This window comes from Numenius arquata, chromosome 10, assembly GCF_964106895.1.
Source record: "Numenius arquata chromosome 10, bNumArq3.hap1.1, whole genome shotgun sequence".
In the NCBI taxonomy this organism is placed as follows: Eukaryota; Metazoa; Chordata; class Aves; order Charadriiformes; family Scolopacidae; genus Numenius; species Numenius arquata.
Window position 1 is genome coordinate 22,674,312 of NC_133585.1, and position 18,926 is coordinate 22,693,237.

Consider the following 18,926-nt stretch of genomic DNA (forward strand, 5'->3'; position numbering starts at 1 on the left):
ACTGTTGATCTGCCTGCCACAGTGACCTCTTCCAGGGGAACCGATAACCCAGCAGGAAACCCTTGTGTATGGTTCAGCATGCTAGTCCCTTGGAGACTGACTCCCACAGGACAGCCAGGCCTGGATGGCAGACGAGCAACACATAGGACAAAATGAGGTTTGGTTTCTGTATGCCAGCCTCCATGGGGTACCACTCTTTGATAAAGGTTTTCCAACACTGCAACATAAAACCTTCTTTCAGCTGGCACTTGGTTGCTCTTGAGCTCTTGCTAAATCAAGCCACTACTAAATGCCTCACCAGATTAGATTTATTCTATGACTGTGTGGCTCTTCATGGCTACCTTGATCCATGGAAGATAGGAAATGACATGCCTATTTAAAAGATTTGAGCATATACATGACCACCAGTCTTCCCTGTTTCTGCACAACACAGAGTGATTGAAACTTGAGAGTTGGGAGCTCGTTGGTTCAAACACAATAACAACACCTAGTTTTAAACTCAGAGACTTGACGGAAAGAAGAAAAAAAGATTAATAAAACCACATGGTATCATGAAATATCCTTCAAAGATGTTTTTAAAATTAACTTAAGTTCTGAAGTTCTTGGTGTCACTTACAATACTGCGTTAGAAATGGTCAAACGCAGTAGTAAATTACAGCGTTCAGTTGCTGTGAATACCACGTCGGATTTTTGTGAAATGCAGAGGTAGAAGAGGCTGAATTGTACTTCTCTAATGGTTAAAATTCTGTGTGCTGAAAACAGCATTTTCATTTTGTTATTTTTAGTGCTGTGGTAGAGAGAGGTACTAAACTTGTGATGTTATTTAAGAAGAAGGGCAAGCTAAAATCAAATTTAGAATAAATGAATGATTTCTTGGTTAATTTCCGAGTAATCTCAAACTTGACTTCACAGAAGTACAGTTTAGTAGCTTAGAAGTACTTGAAACTGTAACGGGTAGTATTTTCAACACCATTACACTTGCTGTTTATTTTTTTTAGTATTACAAATCAAATTCCTTGTTCATTCACTCACATGTGTGTTTATACCCTTCCCTGGACCTGTCCCTCTATTACTACACCTGTTCTGCCAAAATATACAGCTGTCTAGAACTCACCTCACTTTCAGACTGGCTGTTTGCTTTAAATGAGTTTTTATGGTGGTGGTGATGTAACCCTAAGCCTGAAATGTCCGCACAGTTTTCTTATTAACACACTGCCACGGACCATGCTTAGATAAAATCTTTTCCCTCCTTCATCTTGGCATTTGCTAGGCAAAGCAGCTAAACCACCTTCTGTATTGGCTGCTCCTATCCCGATTCCTCCACCATCTGGAAGGAGGAAAGGGCTGCTCCTTGTTCAGGAGACCCTGGACCAGCAGAGAGCCATAACGCACTGGTGACTCTCTAACCTGGTAAATATCGAGATATTTTAAGTGCATCTACTTTCCCTGCCAGTTCATTTTACTGTGTTAAACTCATGTTACAGCCCAGATATCAATGTCTATTCCCAAGATGACTCTGTGATAGCAGCCCTATTGCTATGAGAGCGCTGGAAACATGCACACCTTGTCATTCACCTTCTCTCCATTCTTTCTTTTATGAGGACAGCTGGGCTGATGCTGCTTAAACCATACCCATGACAGGTACTATGTTTCAGTGGCACATTATTTCCAGTAATATCATCAAGCTCTTAAATGAGCTCTTCCAGCAATGTGTAACCAGGGGTCCAGAAAACTGTAGGCTAAGAAAGCTGATCAGCAGACAACTACTATCCCTCACTTAAAAGTTGTCCATGCCTGGAAACATGGTTAGACCTTGCTGTCCAACTTGAGAAGCACAGCAAGGTATGCCCCATCACTGATTACCCATGGCCAACACAGTAACCATGACCAGGGCTGACCTGCACCAGAAGAAACGACCACATGTATATATGAATGCTCTGGGATCAATTGTGCATGTTACTTCTGTCACTTCCAGAGTTCCAAATGCTCAGAGAAGGAGTAAACTCTGCAGCTCCATGGGATTTTGTGCTGCTTCGTCAGGCTCCTCTCCTTGACATAATTTTCATGAGCTGTAAAAGTATCAGGAGACCTACCAAGACTGCTGGAACTCAGTGCCTCTGACTAGAGCCAGAAAAAGCTTTACTTCAAGCAACGTAACCACTCACAGCAAAGATCCTGGAAAATTCAATTCAATCCCATCCCAATAATTCCTACAGCACATCAATAGATGTTCCTTTATTTATTTTTGCAAGATAGAGGACAGCAATGTTAACGCTAAACTAGAATTCAATCCGTCATAGTAAAATTCATCATAAATCTTGACTGTGTTTAGCAGCTGACTTTGAAATTGCTATAAATGAGACTTCACAGTCTCTGCAAGACTCATAGCAGAATCTATGCAGCCATCGAAGTTGGAATGAGTAAATCCATCACCCCCACAAATCAGGAGAGGTTGAGTATGAAGAATCATGTGTCCTGGACAATTGGGCACAGCTTTTGTAACCTGAAAAAGAAAAGCATACAGGTAGATGGAAAATTTGTTTTATTTTATTTACCTCAATTTCATGACAGAAAGGTCTGCATTCCTGACAAACATGCTTTCATATGAAGGACCCCTCCCATCCCAGGTTGTAGGCCCAAGCATTAATGACCAGAGATCTTCTGGGGTAAAACAGTTAGAATAAAGATTTCCTGTACGTGGAAATTTTGAAACTTTACAACCCCATCCTGTCTTATTCTCAGTCTGCCTCAGCAGAATGTATTGTCCGACCCAGGATAGATGAGGCTTGGAGATCTCTAAGCCAAAAGGTATGAAGATCTCACATCACAAAGGTGGGCTTGCAAAAAACCCCAGATATGCAACTGCTCAACAAAGGAAAGGGAGCCTGCTGTTTCCAAGACCTTGCAACATGACTGGGGGTTGCCAGGTGACCTTCCTGGATGGGAAGTGAGGGGGACTTCAGAGTAACTACTGTCATGATGACTTGCCCATGCTTCATGCTGCTGTGCAAGCATACACACAGCCCTTGGGCAACCCACCCTGTCTCCAGTTCTGCTACGCTGGTCTCCTTTTTCATCTGAGTAGCACAACAATTTTTAGGCACTGCTAGAGATACAATCAACGCTTTCTCTGTAAGTAGCATGGGACGAGTTCTGAATAACGTTGCTTTGATAAATATTTAATGTCATTCTCAATGTATGCATTGTATTAATTTGAAATATAATTTTCCTGGCACTATACCTTCAATTAAACTTGTATCTGTGGAGTGGCAGCTCTTGAGCAGTTCTGTGTAACATTTCTAAGAGTGAAAGGGCTTTGCTTTGGCCAGTACCTGTTAACCTGAAGCTACCTGGAACTCATAGGGAGAACAAGACCCCTTTTCGCTATTGTACGTTTGACAAACCAATGTGTGTCAAACAGCAGAGTAAAAGCACACAGCATTTGTGTTTTTACTGTGCTTGACTGTGTCATACGTTGTTCTAGCCCATTTCAAACCTATGTACAAAGGCTGAATGTTCATGCTGTACGAAATCAGTGGATCCAAGAGCAGCACCAGTGAATCTCAGAACGGAGGTAAGACGGTGGCAGCAGCACTGGCCTAAAGGCAAACATGAGGGCAAGGCAGACTCAGGCAGCAGGCATAAAAAAGATAAGAAGATGCAGGACAGTTTGATGATGAAGTGATCGGAGGAGGAAGGTAGGAAGAAATAGTCTGAGAAAAGGAATGATAAAACAAGACCCATAAGGATGAAAAGTTGAAAAAGAGGAAAAAAAATCTAGAAAACCCAAGAGAAAGAGGAAAAAAAAATAAAAAAGAACAGAAGCAGGGCAGTAGAGCAGCAATAGAGATCAAACCACAGAGATCATAAAGCGTGATACAGACAGTACAATTTTCTTTTGATCATTTCTTGGCTTTCTGCCTTTGGTGCAAAGATATGTTTTGGATTCCTGTGCAGTAAACTGTTCCTGTATCCCATCGTGTAGCTGTCAGCTTCAGAGAACAAGACCTAAAGTCCAAGGCACCTTGTTCAGTCTAGGGGTTTTTCCATTGACTCAAATGTACACTCAGCTGGCCACTGCTAGGCCCTTATCTGCCATTTCTAAGCACAGATCAGCTGCAAAACACCCACATTTATGTAACTGGCATGTTAGCATCTCTTTAAAGGAGGTAATTATCTGAAATTAATCTGTAGCCAGTTGCCACCCATTATCCACTATTCAACTTAAGAGTCTAGCCATGTATGGTAAATCCAGCCCGAGATCGTCTTTCTCAGACTAATTTTAGGTCAGTACTTAATTTATTCCTAATTTTTTCTTACAGATCGAGGCCACTGAACATAAAAGAATGAAGAAAGGTTTAGCAGAAAAGGACTTTTTGAGTGTCCCTCCTTCTTGACTACCCACCCAGTGCTTATTTGATGCTCGCTGTACCAAACAGCTTCTGGTTTGTCATACTGATCACCGGATCAATATTTTCACGTCTCAGACTGCAGCTTTTCACCTGTGTGGCAAGATTGTGTGCTCAATGTAGTAAAGGCCCTAGCGCTACATATATTGACTGAGGAAAGGAATGATCCTGCCCCTTCTTCAAGTTCTTCCAAAGGTGTTGTCTAACATAAATTCCAAATTACCCTCAGCTATATGGCACAGCCCATTGGGTCTCCATCCTTGAAGACTTCAAGACTCACCTAGACAAAGCCATGGTCGAGATCACCTAATGCTACCAATAGTTCTGCTTTGAGCAACAGGACCTGAAGTGGTCCCTTCTGAGGTCCCCTCTGAAGAGGTCCAATTTCTATGATTCTGCCTTTTCCCAATATCCCTTATACATATAAAGTGACTCTGTGAGAGTGACGTGATGGGTTTGGAAGCTGTTGGCTCTGAATGTTAATACTGTCTTATCGTAATTAAAGCAGAGGATCCAGAATTGCAGCTGTGCTGCTAAGTAGTGTCAGTAGAAGTCTGGAAATCCTAATCCCTCATCCACCATGGATAATTGTAATGTCTGCATTTTAATCCCAGGATTGTGTTTGGCCATGTGAAGGACGTTACAGCCGGATTTAATTAACAAGTAGGATAAATCCCATCTAAAAGAGTCAGGGGAAATATACACCCATCTTATCAGTTCCCTTCATTTCTGTGGCAACAGCTTGTTATAATTGAAAGTAAAGATAGCTTTAAGAGAAAGAGGGAGCTCTGTGCCAGATATTTAATTTAGGTAGTGATTATTTTATAGGGTGGCAATAGAGATCTCTTTATTGAGGTAACAGATCTGACCTACACTGATTTATTTGCTATCTAAGACATAATGACATTCATCTGCCAAATTAAAGACTGATGATAATTCCTCCTGTGACATAGCCATAAAGCACAAGTAGCTGCTGAAGTCGCTGGTTTTGGTTAGTAGCAGCACGGTTGATGGCAGGCAACAGAGGTGGGAGAAGAAAGCAGGAAGAGCTGTAAATTGTGGTTTGATAAAATAATAGAGTATCATCCAGCAATATGATGTCTGATATAATTTTTAAATAGGGGAAACAGGACTCACACCTAGTGATTTAGGACGACAACAATTTTGAAGCAATTGTGGAAAATAAGAGCTCGTTCCTACAGTCACTGTTCCAGCTACTGCTAAAAGATGAAGCAATAGGTACAAGGTTGTAATAAATCGTGTATGGCCATAATTTTGCCAGGATTCAAAACACATAGTTGTTTGGTAGAATGCAATTGAGACTTTTTTTTTTTTTTAAATTCAGTTGTAAATAATTAACTGTCATTCTTGTCTTTTCCTTTACCCATGTTTTCTTGGTGAAATAAATCAGAATGGGCCATACATGATTCATAAGCTTAAATGTCACCTTTGACACAATGCTAAAAGTGTAAATAGTGCAAGGAAAAGGCATATTAAGCTCTTTCCTTGCACACATAACCAAAGCTGAATTTGACAAATTTTATGATAGAGCTCTGTGATAGCAGCAGTATCTAGGGTTTATTAATTCCATTTAAAAAAAAATCTTTTCTTGTTTTGGGAGCCCTTTCCAGAGCTGGCCAACCAAGTGTCTGTCTGTTGGAGATCCAATTCTTCTCCTCCCTACCACCTGCATCTCTTGTGCTTGCAAGCAGTCTGAAGCAGAAAGGTAACAGATAATGCAGAATCATAGAATCATAGAATTGTCCAGGTTGGAAGGGACCTTTAAGATCATCTAGTCCAACCATCAACCTAACTTGGATAAAAAAACCATGTCACTAAAAGACCAAAAGTCACAACCAGAAAAGGATGCCTTAACAGTGACAAATGTACAGAGACAGTGTTACTAGCAAAAAAAAAACCCTGAACTGATAAAGAGGAACATATAAAACATACCATGATTTTTGTATGAGTCATCTGAAACATTAAAACCTATGTTAAGGTCCCTTGTATACAACAACTGAGAACAAACGCTATGCACTGGGAAGTGATTTTGAAAAAGATCAATACCTAACTTGCAGAAAAACAAACTCAGTGCTAATGAAAGCAGGTTCCTAAATGGGATGCAGATCAAGGGGTATGAGCAGACTTCACAGCAGTAATCTACAGTAACATTTCCAGACTTCATAAAAGGAAAAATTTTTAGGGAACTGCTTTAAGTAAATATTGTGCATAAACTTCCATGTTCAATTTTACCAATATAATTTAACTTAAGAGGCTTTGGGTAAACATGTAGATACAGAATCACAGAATGATATGGGGTTGGAAGGGACCTCTGGAGACCATCTAGTCCAACCCCCTGGCAAAGCAGGTCCACCCAGAGCAGGTTGCACAGGAACGTGTCCAGGCAGGTTTGGAATGTCTCCAGAGAAGGAGACTCCACCACCTCCCTGGGCAGCCTCTTCCAGGGCTCTGCCACCCTCACAGGAAAGAAGTTCCTCCTCATGTTTAGATGGAACTTCTTATGTTCCAGTTTGTGCCCATTTCCTCTTGTCCTGTCCCTGGGCACCACTGAAAAAAGACTGGCCCCATCCTCCTGACACCCTCCCTTTAAGTATTTATAGGTGTTGATCAGATCCCCCCTCAGCCTTCTCTTCTCCAGACTAAAAAGACCCAAGTCCCTCAGCCTCTCCTCACAAGAGAGATGCTCCAGGCCCCTCATCATCTCTGTAGCCCTCTGCTGTCCCCTCTCCAGCAGTTCCCTGTCCTTTTTGAACTGGGGAGTGCAGAACTGGTCCCAGTGCTCCAGATGGGGCCTCCCCAGGGCAGAGCAGAGGGGCAGGATGACCTCCCTCCACCTGCTGGTCACACTCTTGATGAAGCCCAGGAGCCCAGAAAGAGCTGTTCCATCATCTTCCCAGGGATGGAGGTGAGGCTGGCTGGCCTTTAGTTTCCTGGGTCCTCCTTCTTGCCCTTTTTGAAGACTAAAGTGACATTGGCTTTCCTCCAGTCCTCAGGCACCTCGCCTGTTCTCCAGGACCTTTAAAAGATGGTGGAGAGTGGCCCATCAGGTGGGTTCCTCCACCACCTGAGTCAAAAAGTTATCATCAACACACTGGGGGAACCTCCTGGGCTGTACCTGCCGGGCTGTGTAGCCTTCCCAGCAGACATCAGGGTGACTGAAGTCCCCCATGAGAACCAAGGCCTGTGATTGTGAGGGTACTTTCAGCTGTCTGTAGAAGGCCTCGTCAGTTTCCCCACCCTGATCAGGTGGCCTGTAATAAACACCCACAACAGCGTCCCTCATACTGGCCTGCCCCTTAATCCTCACCCACAAGCTCTCAACTGTCTCTTCATCCGCCCTCAGGGAGAGCTTGATACACTCCAGTACTTTAGGAAATTCACGGAATCACGGAATTGTCAGAATTGGAAGGGACCTCTAGAGATCATCCAGTCCAACTCCCCTGCTAAAGCAGGGTTGCCCAGAGCACATCACTCAGGACTCCATCCAGGCGGGGCTTGAAGATCTCCAGAGAAGGGGACTCCACACCCTCCCTGGGCAGCCTGTTCCAGGGCTCTGGCACCCTCAATTGCCAACAATTTCCTTGGATTTTTAAAAGAAGTCTGTAAAATATACACATTTTGCTATTATTACCCTTAGGCAGTTTATTTCAAAGTATTTTTCACATAGCATACCGTTAAATAGAACCAGGCCAAATCAAATAAAAACAATTAGTACGTCTGAGCACAAGGACTTCTGCTACTCTGTGGGAATTTTGCTAATAATTTCACAGACTTTTGGATTCAGAAGAGACTTTTGGATTCAGAAGAGACAGATTGGGTCATATTTTTAAATACCAGTGAAAATCCCACCAAAGTATGTGGGATTTACTTCCTTCCTGTGCACTGCTCCTGTCCCTACTTACCAAGAGTGCTGCATAACTTACCGCTGAGCCAGGTCCACTACGTAAAAAGATGACTAGAAATGATCTGGCTGTCATTGGCCAGCCTTGGATGTTGCTCATGGCTATTTGGATGAATGTATTACGGATATCGAGCAACTACCCCCTTTCCTTTTGCTGCCCGAGGATGAAAACCACTAGGTTGTATGATATCCTGCTTCTTGTGATACACCGCAGGTCTGTACTATGGCATTGCCCCAGCAGCATCCTCCCATCTGACTGATCCCACCACAGACTATCTACCTGAGAGTATCTCCATTTCTGACACTTGATGCTGGCTGGTTTAGGCAGGGATGGCACAATCCTCTCCAGGTGACTGAGAATTAACTGCTGCACGTCCCCAGGGTCTGAATCCAGGTACTCGCTTCCAAACGTCACAGTCGTGTGAACTACAACTGAGGGCCCAATTTCAGGAGACTCTGAAATAAAGAACAGAGATGCTTTTGAAAGATTACTCATTAATACTTGCTTTCCCCACATGCTGACAATTGTGCCTCTAGCCTAGGAGTCAGTAAGAATGAAAATATCTGTGGCACCATCCTGTTGTTCCAGCTGGAAAAAACACAAGGAGTAATAACACAAGTTGTTCACAAGAAGCACAGTGAAGAAATTCAGGCTTTTTGCAAAATTTGTGATGGTTTTCCCACTGCAATAACCCTAGCTCCACATACGTCTCCAAGAGGAACCTCAAGGCATTCTCACACCCCGTAAGTAGTAGCTGGAAGGAGCAGGGAATATACTGGAAGAGAACTCTTGCCCTTTTTCCTCCCAGACACTTTGACAAACAAGTCCCTGGCAATTGTGACAAACTGGCAAAAGAGAACAACAAGAAGAAAAATGTAAAAGTGCTTTCTCCAGCCAGGTCTACAAATACTAACAATTAGTTGCCCCTACAACTGCAGGTCACTTGGAGGCATACAGTTGCAGCTCTGACCTGCAAGGTCTTGCTTGGGTGGTGGCTGTGGAGGTGAGGATTCCCAAAGGGCTACGCTTGCAGCTGGGACTCCTGTTACCACCAGCAACGGTGAAGGGGAAACCCTTTACCAAAGGCTGAAGTTCACCCAGCCATGTGGTAAGACTAAGGTATTGGATGATGCACCTTTCTTTTTTTCAGATGGGAGATTATTCTTGGCAATGGAATGGCTCTGTCGCTACTTGCAGGGATTGATCCCCAGGGGCTCAGTGCTCTGCTTACAGCTGAAGGCACATGAAGTCCTTCTGAGCGCAGCAGCACACACCAGATGTAAACCAAAGAAATTGCAGTCGCAGCCACCACAAGCCTGATGCACACAAGCCACCGCACCGACAACTGCATGGCTCTGCCAGCAAGCCACCTCCTCTGTCTGAATGGCCAGAGGAGCGCGGGCAGCCAGGTCACCACAGCCAATTGGCTTATCCACCTACATCAGACTAATTTATATTCTTCCTCCCCTGCACATTTGAAATGCATGTCCCCTTAAGGGGACAATCTCTGCAACACAGAAATATGAAAGACTTGAACATGAAATCATCAGAGATAAAAATTCTCTTCATGGCAAAGGACACAAAAAGAAGAGCGTTCGTTGCATTACTGTGGAAAACATCTGCTCCCTATATAATTGGTTGCATATTGGCCATGCAGAAGTATTTACATAGTTGAAAAGCTAGAATAAAACCAATACTTTATGTAGGGGCAGAAGGGCAACAGAAGCCAAGGCAGATTAGCTTGAGAAATCAGCACTTCCTTTTGGCCTGCACAAGTGAACTCAAATTTCCCTGGAAATCAATGTGCGGCTGTCTACACACATGTTTTGGGGAGTGTGAACCTTCAATACAACTTCTGTCCTCATGCAAATATGTGCAAGTGAGCAAAATTCAAAAAAAGAGTTTGCCCCTTAAAAATCAACTAGGCTGCAGTGCTAGGGGAAGAATTGAAGGCAACTCAAGTGCTGATGTTCATCCCAGCAGACTTGGAAATGGCCAAGCTTTGTTACAGCTGGGGCTGGTTGTAGGTTCTCTACAGCAATGGACTTCTGTCCCCACCAGTATGTTGGCTTGTCACCTTACAGACTTGTTTTGGACAGACCAACAACCAGCACCCAGCGAATTTGCCAAGAATAGAGGATTTTCAGTCTCAGTGATTGGCTTGTGCCAAGGCACAATGAGGACCCAGCAGATCCTTGTGTGAGTGGGTCCTGCTGGGGCTGTTCTGCTTTGAATGAGCAGGATGCAAGGAGGAAGGACACAACCTGGGTTCTGCTATATTTCAGCTGAGAGCTCAAACTCACCAAGCTGGTCATTAAATTAAGCTATTCCCTCTTGCTCCATTAACTAGAAATGCCCTCTTTTGGAAGAAAGAAGAAAGGCTTTTTTGGCTAAACCCTTGAATGAATTAGCACATTCCTAGAAAAATATTTTCATTTCAGCAAATAAGCATTTTATGACCAAAGAATCCACAAAGAAAGAGGTAGTTGAACACTTTATGACCAGTTCTGGCTGTTAGGTACCAAGCTTGACAGAAATCTTTCTTTCTGCTGTGTCAGTGAAGAGATCTCCAGCTCCAGCTCCTCCAGCTGGAGATCCCCTTTGAGGAGATGACAAATTCCAGCTTTCCAAAGACAACCAAAATATCTTTCTCTGATAAGCTTTCTGTCCTGGGTGATCACTTCAGAATATGCTACTGAGGTGCAGCAATACAAACACCCACAGCAAGCATGAAAGCAATGGCTTTAACTTCAGCTGGAAGGATCCTTTCACTGAGTCTCTTTCTTCGGTGGGCCAGCTCAGTCAACCCTTGCTCTCGAGAACTGGGAAAAAGTGGCAAAAAGGGTAGGAAGATGTTTCCTTGTGGTAAGGAATGCACACTGACAGGCCACATCTGAAAGCATCGAGCCATGGTGCTTCCTTTTCTTAAAGTTCTCCTTTTCTAAGTGAGGCATTCCTAAGACCAGAAGATCACTCGCTTCACTCCCCGAGTTGGACTCACAAGCTCTGTTTTCAGCAAGTACTACAGCTCTTCTCCTGGGTTTCCTGAAGTGTCCAGAAACTCTGAGTTTGGTTCCTATTTTAATTTGAGGTGCTGTTTTGCTCTCTTGTGTTTTAGGCTTGAAAGTAAGCCTTAACCGTTGGGGATGGACAGGTCCAGGATATCCACCTAACACAGATCTGGGGCGAGGGCAAGGCAGATCTAGGGACTGAGACTGTAGAGTGAAACAAGGACCGCTCTTGTCTAGAAGCAGAGGCTCATCCAAAGGGGCTGTCTTCTTCCTTGAGCTCTGATGAACTGAGTGCCTGAGTCTAAAATCCAGCTTCACACTCATCTTCCTGAGATTCCTCCTGCCACCCCCGAGCCTGGTTTCAAAGGCTAGCACAGGACATAGCTCTGTTCACATCAACTTTTCCAACTGTCTGGAAAAATGACAGAAATGCTACTCAGTCTCTATTTCCCATTTTGGAGAAGAAAAAGGTATTCTGACATGTCTACATAAAGATTGTCAGGGACAGAAGACCAAGTGGGAAAGCCTATTAGGTACCTTGGGATTTATTATAGTATACATGTTATTTTGGCAAATTCCTCCACATAAACTTGGCAAAAAAGCTCATTAAACGATGTCTAAGCATCTTAATAAAATAATAAATCATTGCTTGCTGTGACTTGTTATAGCCAATGGTTCTTGGACAGGGCCACCTTCTTTCAAATCTCTCATCTCTTCCATAGCATATACAAAACAAGCTTCAGGAGAACAGGCAGTTCGTTGAGCTTCTAATTCCTCCTTTGAGCTACTGATAGCTTGGAGAGCTTCCAGAGGCCAATGAGTCACAGCCTTCCAGTACTGAAATATGCAGCCTGCAAGGATCAAGTTTAGTCTCAAGCCCTTTTCTTTCTTCTGCAAAAATACTGTACAAGAGAGGAGTTTAAAACAGATTTTCCCCTGAAAGCAATGGTGTATCTCAGCCTTGATGTACTAGGTATGAATGACTGTTTAGTTGTCACAGGAGTAAAACTGTCATTTTCCTCCCAACACATTTAGATCAGGCTGCAACAGCTAGCTTAAAAATGAGGGCTTCTGGCAGGGCTTCTCATGAGATTTTGATACCCTTAATGTGGCAAGGATGTTAGCCATCCACGGCCATGCTAGCAGATGACAAAGTAGCATGGGAGATGTGGTAAGCCTGGGAACACTCGGCAATGCAAGGGGTAATGATCTGAAGGAGAATGGAAGCGGCATAAAAGCTTTCATCTGCTCCCAGTTCCCCCCATCTCTCATCCCAGCTGCATGGTAATTAATCTGATCAGTTGATGCAGTGGAAGGCATAAGATGCTGGGTAGATCAGAGCTGGAATGAGATGGAAGAGTTGGCTGTAGCATATACCTACTTAATGAGCAAGGGGCTGCTCTGCCAGCATTGGCAGTGTTCTTGGCATCCACAGTTGCTGAGGGACCCCAGTGAAAACCTATGAGCAGTGAGCTTGAGCCTGGCTCTCCTTCCTCCACCCAGCCTGTGCTGCATTGCCGGAGCAGTGACATCGGCTGCAGGGGCTGGGTGCCTGCCCCCTGTTCCCTCTGGTCTGCCTCCATTAACTCACACCAGGAGGAAAGTGGCTTTTTGTGCAGAAACCCTATTGAGGCTGTGGCCAGGGAGGGAGGCGCTGGCATCACCTCGTGCAGAGAAGGCAGTTTGGCAGATGCAGTTTGTGCCCAAGGTTCAGATTCTTCTCTTCCCCACGGCACAGGGGAGATGCAATACTATAACTACAGGTTTCCTTGGCTTCTGCATTAAGTTTTCCTCACTTTACTGTTAATCTCTTTTGCTCTGCTGCATCACACAGGACTGACACAGGCAGATAGTAGATGCAAAGTGACGAATGTGAGGATAAACACATTCCTTTCAAGACTCGTTTTGCTTCCATGTAAACAGAAAGGAACTGCATGATCTTTGGGATATCGCCCCGTCCAGCCCAGCGTCCTGTCCATGACAGGGAAGGTGTCACATGAGCCGCTACATCCCTGCCTGGCCTGGCAGCAGCAGCTGGGGCTGTGGGGACCCTGCAGACCACCCTCCTTGGGATGTCTTGTCCACGACCACTATCTACATGCAGTCATTCTGAGCAGCCTGCATGGCTGAACAGAGTAATAGGGATGAAGAAATCCCAGGTTTTTTGCCTCAAAGTCAAAGTATGAAGTTCCACCAGTCCCCCACAGACATGTCTAGTCCATAAAGACGTTATGGGAGATGCTGAAGCACTTCAGACCAAAGTCTGGCTGCACTGTCAATCTGATCAGCAGTGTCTTCCCCTCTTAGCCAGTCTGAAACCATACATGCAAAAAGAAAATGGATGAATTGAAAGGACAGGAGATTAAATAAATGCAAAATTAAGTCAGTGGGAAATTGAAAAGTGAGGATCTTACTGCATCTTCCACATCCTAAAGGTGACAGATATGACAGAGCCAGACTTTTCTTAGAAGTTCAAAGCAACAGGACAAGAGTCAATGGGTACAACTGCAACGAGAGAAAAAGTTGGACATGAGGATACAGCCCCTTCCCGTGTCAGTGGGGCATCCCTAGGATGGGGCCCTGAGTGGTGGGGCGTCCAAATCCTTGGGGACTGTCCCAACTCACTTGGACAGCTGCTGTAGCTGTGACATTTGCTCTGCTGGGAGCAGGGTCAGGCCAGAGACCCCCACCCCAGTGTCTCCAGCTGGAGCCTGGTAGGTTTGTATAAGCCCATGAAAACAGATGAGGAAGACTTCCAACACTGAGTACACAAGCTGTCACAGGTAGAGGACACATCAGCTGTCTGGGTGTCCAGACTGTCAAGGGCTGTCAGGGACAGAAAGCATCAAAGCAATTAGAGCTCACCATATACTGCACTTCAGCCAGTTATAACTGAGTTAAGCACTAGCAAAGTGTCCTCATGTAGAACTCTCTGGGGAAACTTGATCTTGACCTACAACCTGGGAATGGGGTAAAGGTGTTTGGAATGTGAGCAGGAGAAGGCAGCCATCAGCTTTGTAACATTTCAGGACTGTCTCTACACTCCTCATTAATTCCCAGCTGGAGGAATCACACAGGCTCTATAAAGAAAGAGAAGAACAGACTGCTGACAGTGGGAATTTGTGCAGCATTAAGCCTGTTAGGAGTATTATCTTCCAGAAAAAGGATGGGGCTAATAAAAGACACCCTGGAGAACAGCACAGAGAACAGAGCCCAGGACCACTTCCCCACCACAGTGGCTTGTGGCTCAAGAGCATCTGGCATCAGAAAGGTGGCTCCTAGCTTTGAATAACACATTTACTGTGGAATGATAAAATGGAAGAGCATGTTGTCCTGGGTGAAGCTACTCAGCAAAGCACAGGGACCTCCTTCTGCCCTGCAAAGTTCTCATTGGATATGAAGGGTGGTCACGTCCTCCTTACCATCAGTGTCAGGGAAGGAAGGAGACAGAGAGATTACTAAAGCATAAACATCTCAATAAAACAAAACATAACTTCTCAGAGAAAGCCCACAGTGAATTATCTGTTCACCAAAATCTTCTCCCTTGCAAAGTGCAAAAAGGTAATTTTCTCCAGTGAATCTATGCCAACAGGGTTCAGAGACCCTAAATTCAAAAGACATTTTAGAGATTAGTTGCGAACCCTGGGATCCAGGGAGGTCTGAAGTTTCCTTAGTGGGGATAACACCATCAGAGGCCAAAAGTCATAGGATTCATTTGGCAAATGGTCAGGATGGTATCTATCATGTTCTGGGAGTGTGACAGGTTGAAAAGTAACTGTGGAAGGGGAAGAACTGGTGGGTAACATGGATTCCAAGGTGCCAGGAAGGGGACAGAGCACATTGCTCTTGGGACTCTACTAATGGCAGAAGGCACCATAAGAAGGACCCACCTGCCCTTCAAGACTGCCTGTGTGGCTAGCAGTGCAGACTTGGCAAAAACGGGGAGAAGCTGCTATAGCTTCTCCTACTATCCTTGAAAAGCAGAAGCCAACAGATTTGTCCAAACAGTAACAGTCTAGGAGAGAAAATCATGTCTGAGGACCATCTTGGAGCACATCTTGCAGTTGCTCAGCTGAAAGGCTTTGAAGCATGAAACTCTGTACCACAAGGGATACAGTGTCCACCGAGGTGCCAAGGACAGGGTGTTCAGAGAGGCTGATCAGCCTCAACCTTAGAAGTGGTTGCACTCATCTAGGACTGAAGCACATTCGTGGAGAAGCATGAGGCAGCACAGGCTACAACCTGCACACCCTGGAAGGGCCCTGCGGCTCACAGGCTCTGCAAAGCCCGTAAACCCACCACCTCTTGGGAGAATGAGATCTACTTTGATACAGGCATAAAAGTAAGTAGCCAAGACCTGCAGATCAGTTTGCAGGCTCCACAGATACATCCACAAAAGGTCCACAGAGACAGCTGGAAATTTTTACTGGTTCAGCTGCCCTGACATAAAAACTTGCCAGACAGCATATGTGGACAAACTGTTTTCACCAAGGGGGCTTGGTTGGACTCACTTCCCAGTTAATTTATTAGTGTGTTCAGTAAATGCTCACCACAACATTGTCTGCCTCAGAGTCACTGGACTTAGAGAGGGACCTCTCGAGGTCTCTAGTCCAACATCCTGCTCAAAAGAGGGGCCAGCTTCAAAGGCAGACTGTACTCCTACTGTCCGAGTGCTCAGCTGAATGGCTGGGAACCCCTCCAGCATGGGCATGGGCACCTTTCTCCTTCCTAGGGCATTGATCCTAGAGTTACAGCCTAGTCGCCAGAAGTGACCTGTATACGGATGTGACAGGCACACATCTTCCACAGGAATGTTTTCTTCCTTCCTAGAGGAACAATGTCAAGAATTTTTCTCATGTTCCTGCCCAAAACCTGGAGTGAGAACAGATACAGATAAAAAACCAGATGCGGTTGCCTCCTGCCCCTCAGAATTTTTTAATTCACTGGGGAGATGCGTTTTGCTATCCAAAACCCATTCTGGCCCTGGATAGAGAAAGGGCTTCATCACAGCTGTACCAAACCAGCCCTTGAAGCTAGAACGCTGCTGGGTCAGCGCGAAGGGCACCAGAGAAGCTGGACACTTCCAGAGAGGCTGGAACTGTATCCCTGCTACCTGGGAGGGATCAGCAGGCCGCTGAAAGAGAAGTCAACATGCAGGCCTCATAAAGCTATATCTAAAATGAAAAAAAAAGAATAGTGATGAACTTTACTACACCTAGTAAATGAGCAAGAGAGATGGAAGTTTGCTCTCAAAATGCCATGCTGCTATTTAGCAAAAGGGTTAGCGAGCTTCCCGAGTTATCCTCAGAAGTTCCCGTAGTTTGTAAGGTCCAGTATTCTCCCTGGAATAAAATCTGCTCTATCTCACAAGGCACAGTTTGGAAGAGTCTGTGTAAAGAATGGTGCTAACTTTTTTATATTCAGAAATTCAGCATTTCATTAGCCTTACAGTTTCTGATTAGTTTTCTAAAAGGCAGGCAGGGCAGGCAGGGTGTTACAAAGCAATTGGCCATACAATGAGGCGAAAACCTAAATAACTCTTTAACTCTTTCATCTTCCTAAAAATTTTTATTTTGATACTGAGAAGATACAGGAATCTGTATTTTAAAATTAAAAAGGATATTCAAGAATTACACTGATCCTGAAAACCTGGAAGACGAATCTTCCCTTTAAATTACATAAACTTGCAATCCTGAAGTGAAAGGGAACTGCTTCCCTTTTATGTGTCATCTATCTTTAGTTCTCCAGAATGCAAAGAGATACAAAGACTGTGGTGTTACAGAAATGAGGCTTGAAATAATTTATATTGAAGATTTTCCACTGTCCCCCCGACAAGTTATAAATATTGATGGAGTGTTTAAGGCAGCCAATCACACAAATATTTAATATTCATACATACTGCACAGGGAATTCAACATACACTTCTTGTAGGCTCTTCCTTATGTAATGTTAGAGTGCATTACATTTGTGGATGGAATCACAGAATCACAGAATTCTCAGAGTTGGAAGGGACCTCTAGAGATCATCCAGTCCAACTCCCCTGCTAAAGCAGGGTTCCCCACTGCACATCAGTCAGGACGGCATCCAGGCAGGGCTTGAAAAGATGGAGACACAATTTTATGAACAGTAGCTGAGATCCTCAGATGATGCAAAAAAGCCTTCCTTCTTGGAGGCTCATCATGCTCCAGATGACATTGTTAACGGCAGTATCAGAGAAACAGCTTTATTACTGATTCCTCCACATAAATCGGCAAGAAAACAGATGTCATCCTAGTTATTGGTAAGGAACTAGGCTGTGTCATGATGAAGCCAACTAATGGTAGCATGTTGTGCCATGGAGAAGAGCTGCCAGGGACATCCTGGGTCCCAGTGCCTTCCCCTGCAGGCTCAGTCGTGCATGGGTCAGGCTTGCTACTTCCTCGCCACCACAGCAGGGGTTAGTCCATCGCAGAACACTGTATTCTTCTCTAGCAATGTAAACAAAGACAAAAGTCTGAGAAGGCGTGCTGTTCTGTCTCACCCACCTGGACTAGCAGAAAGATGGCACGGTCACCTGGCTTGTTCTCCATTACAGAAGTACCGGGGACATGCTGACAAAGAGTTGAGTACAAACTTGTGCTTCAAACAATATCACTACACAATAATGTTTGAAGAACCAGCAGCCCTTGAGCAGCCTGCTTAAAGGAACTGAGACAAAAACAATAAGAGAGGGAATGCTGCTGTATCTTCTTGCAAGAAGAGGCTTTATGAGTTTGCAAGTGCTATGCAACAAGCGCGCTGCAAAGCTCATCACAGCAAAGAGAGGCAGGAGTGGTCCTTTGGGAAGCACGTGGCTCTGAAAACAAGCAAAGACTGAGCTTTCTGGAGAATTACAGACTGCAACTCACTGGCTCTGCTAATAAACAATATATAATAACAATATTATATATATAATATTATATATAAAATATGTAAATACTATTATAAAAAACAATAAATAATAACAAATAGTATAACAACAAGGCTGTTTCAGGTATTTCACTGGTAAAATGTGAAACTTGTGTAAGAGAGAGTTTTACATCTCTGCTTTACTAAATGAGTCAAAGCAGGGATTACTACGTCTCATGCAAAAGAAAAGGACATCTTGAACTTTCATAGTGAGGATTAGACTTTGCCTTTTTGCCTTTGAGGGCTAGACTACTTGCCTTTTTATATAGATGTAGCTATTTTTTTGTATAAGGATGTGTTTAACAAAGAGCCTCTTAGCAGAAAGCTTGAGTTATTTCTTTCACATCTCTACAGTTCAATGCTGTTTATTAAAATGTTACAATTTGAGTTGTTTACAAGGGTTAGATAAACCTCCATTAATTGTGAATACTTCAAAGTAGGTGTAGAAACACCAGAAAAATCACATTTTGTCTGATCCATTAGTCATTTTTACTTACGCCTAGAGAACGCTCCTCTACCTGTTGAGGATGTACTCCCGATAAGCATTTCAGCCACATCTGATGGGCAGCAGAGCAATTTTCCTATTTAGCTTAATGCAATGGAGGAATGGACGCATGCGGGCCCTTGGGAAATAACACACAACTGAATATACAGGG

At 44.1% G+C, this 18,926-nt stretch overlaps 1 protein-coding gene across 2 annotated transcripts in view; it reads right to left on the bottom strand.

The window, feature by feature from the left end:
* Nucleotides 1-964: 964 nt before the first annotated feature.
* Nucleotides 965-18,926, bottom strand: part of RNLS (renalase, FAD dependent amine oxidase) — an 87,837-nt gene continuing 69,875 nt past the window's right edge. The window contains exons 6-7 of one of the 2 annotated variants that reach the window (XM_074154934.1): nucleotides 8,612-8,787; nucleotides 965-2,503 (exon numbers count right to left, since the gene is read on the bottom strand). In XM_074154934.1, coding sequence (XP_074011035.1) covers nucleotides 2,351-2,503; nucleotides 8,612-8,787 — 329 coding nt within the window. In that variant the 3' untranslated portion in view covers nucleotides 965-2,350. The remainder of the gene's footprint in view (nucleotides 2,504-8,611; nucleotides 8,788-18,926) is intronic. The other variant, XM_074154935.1, reaches the window with a different exon arrangement.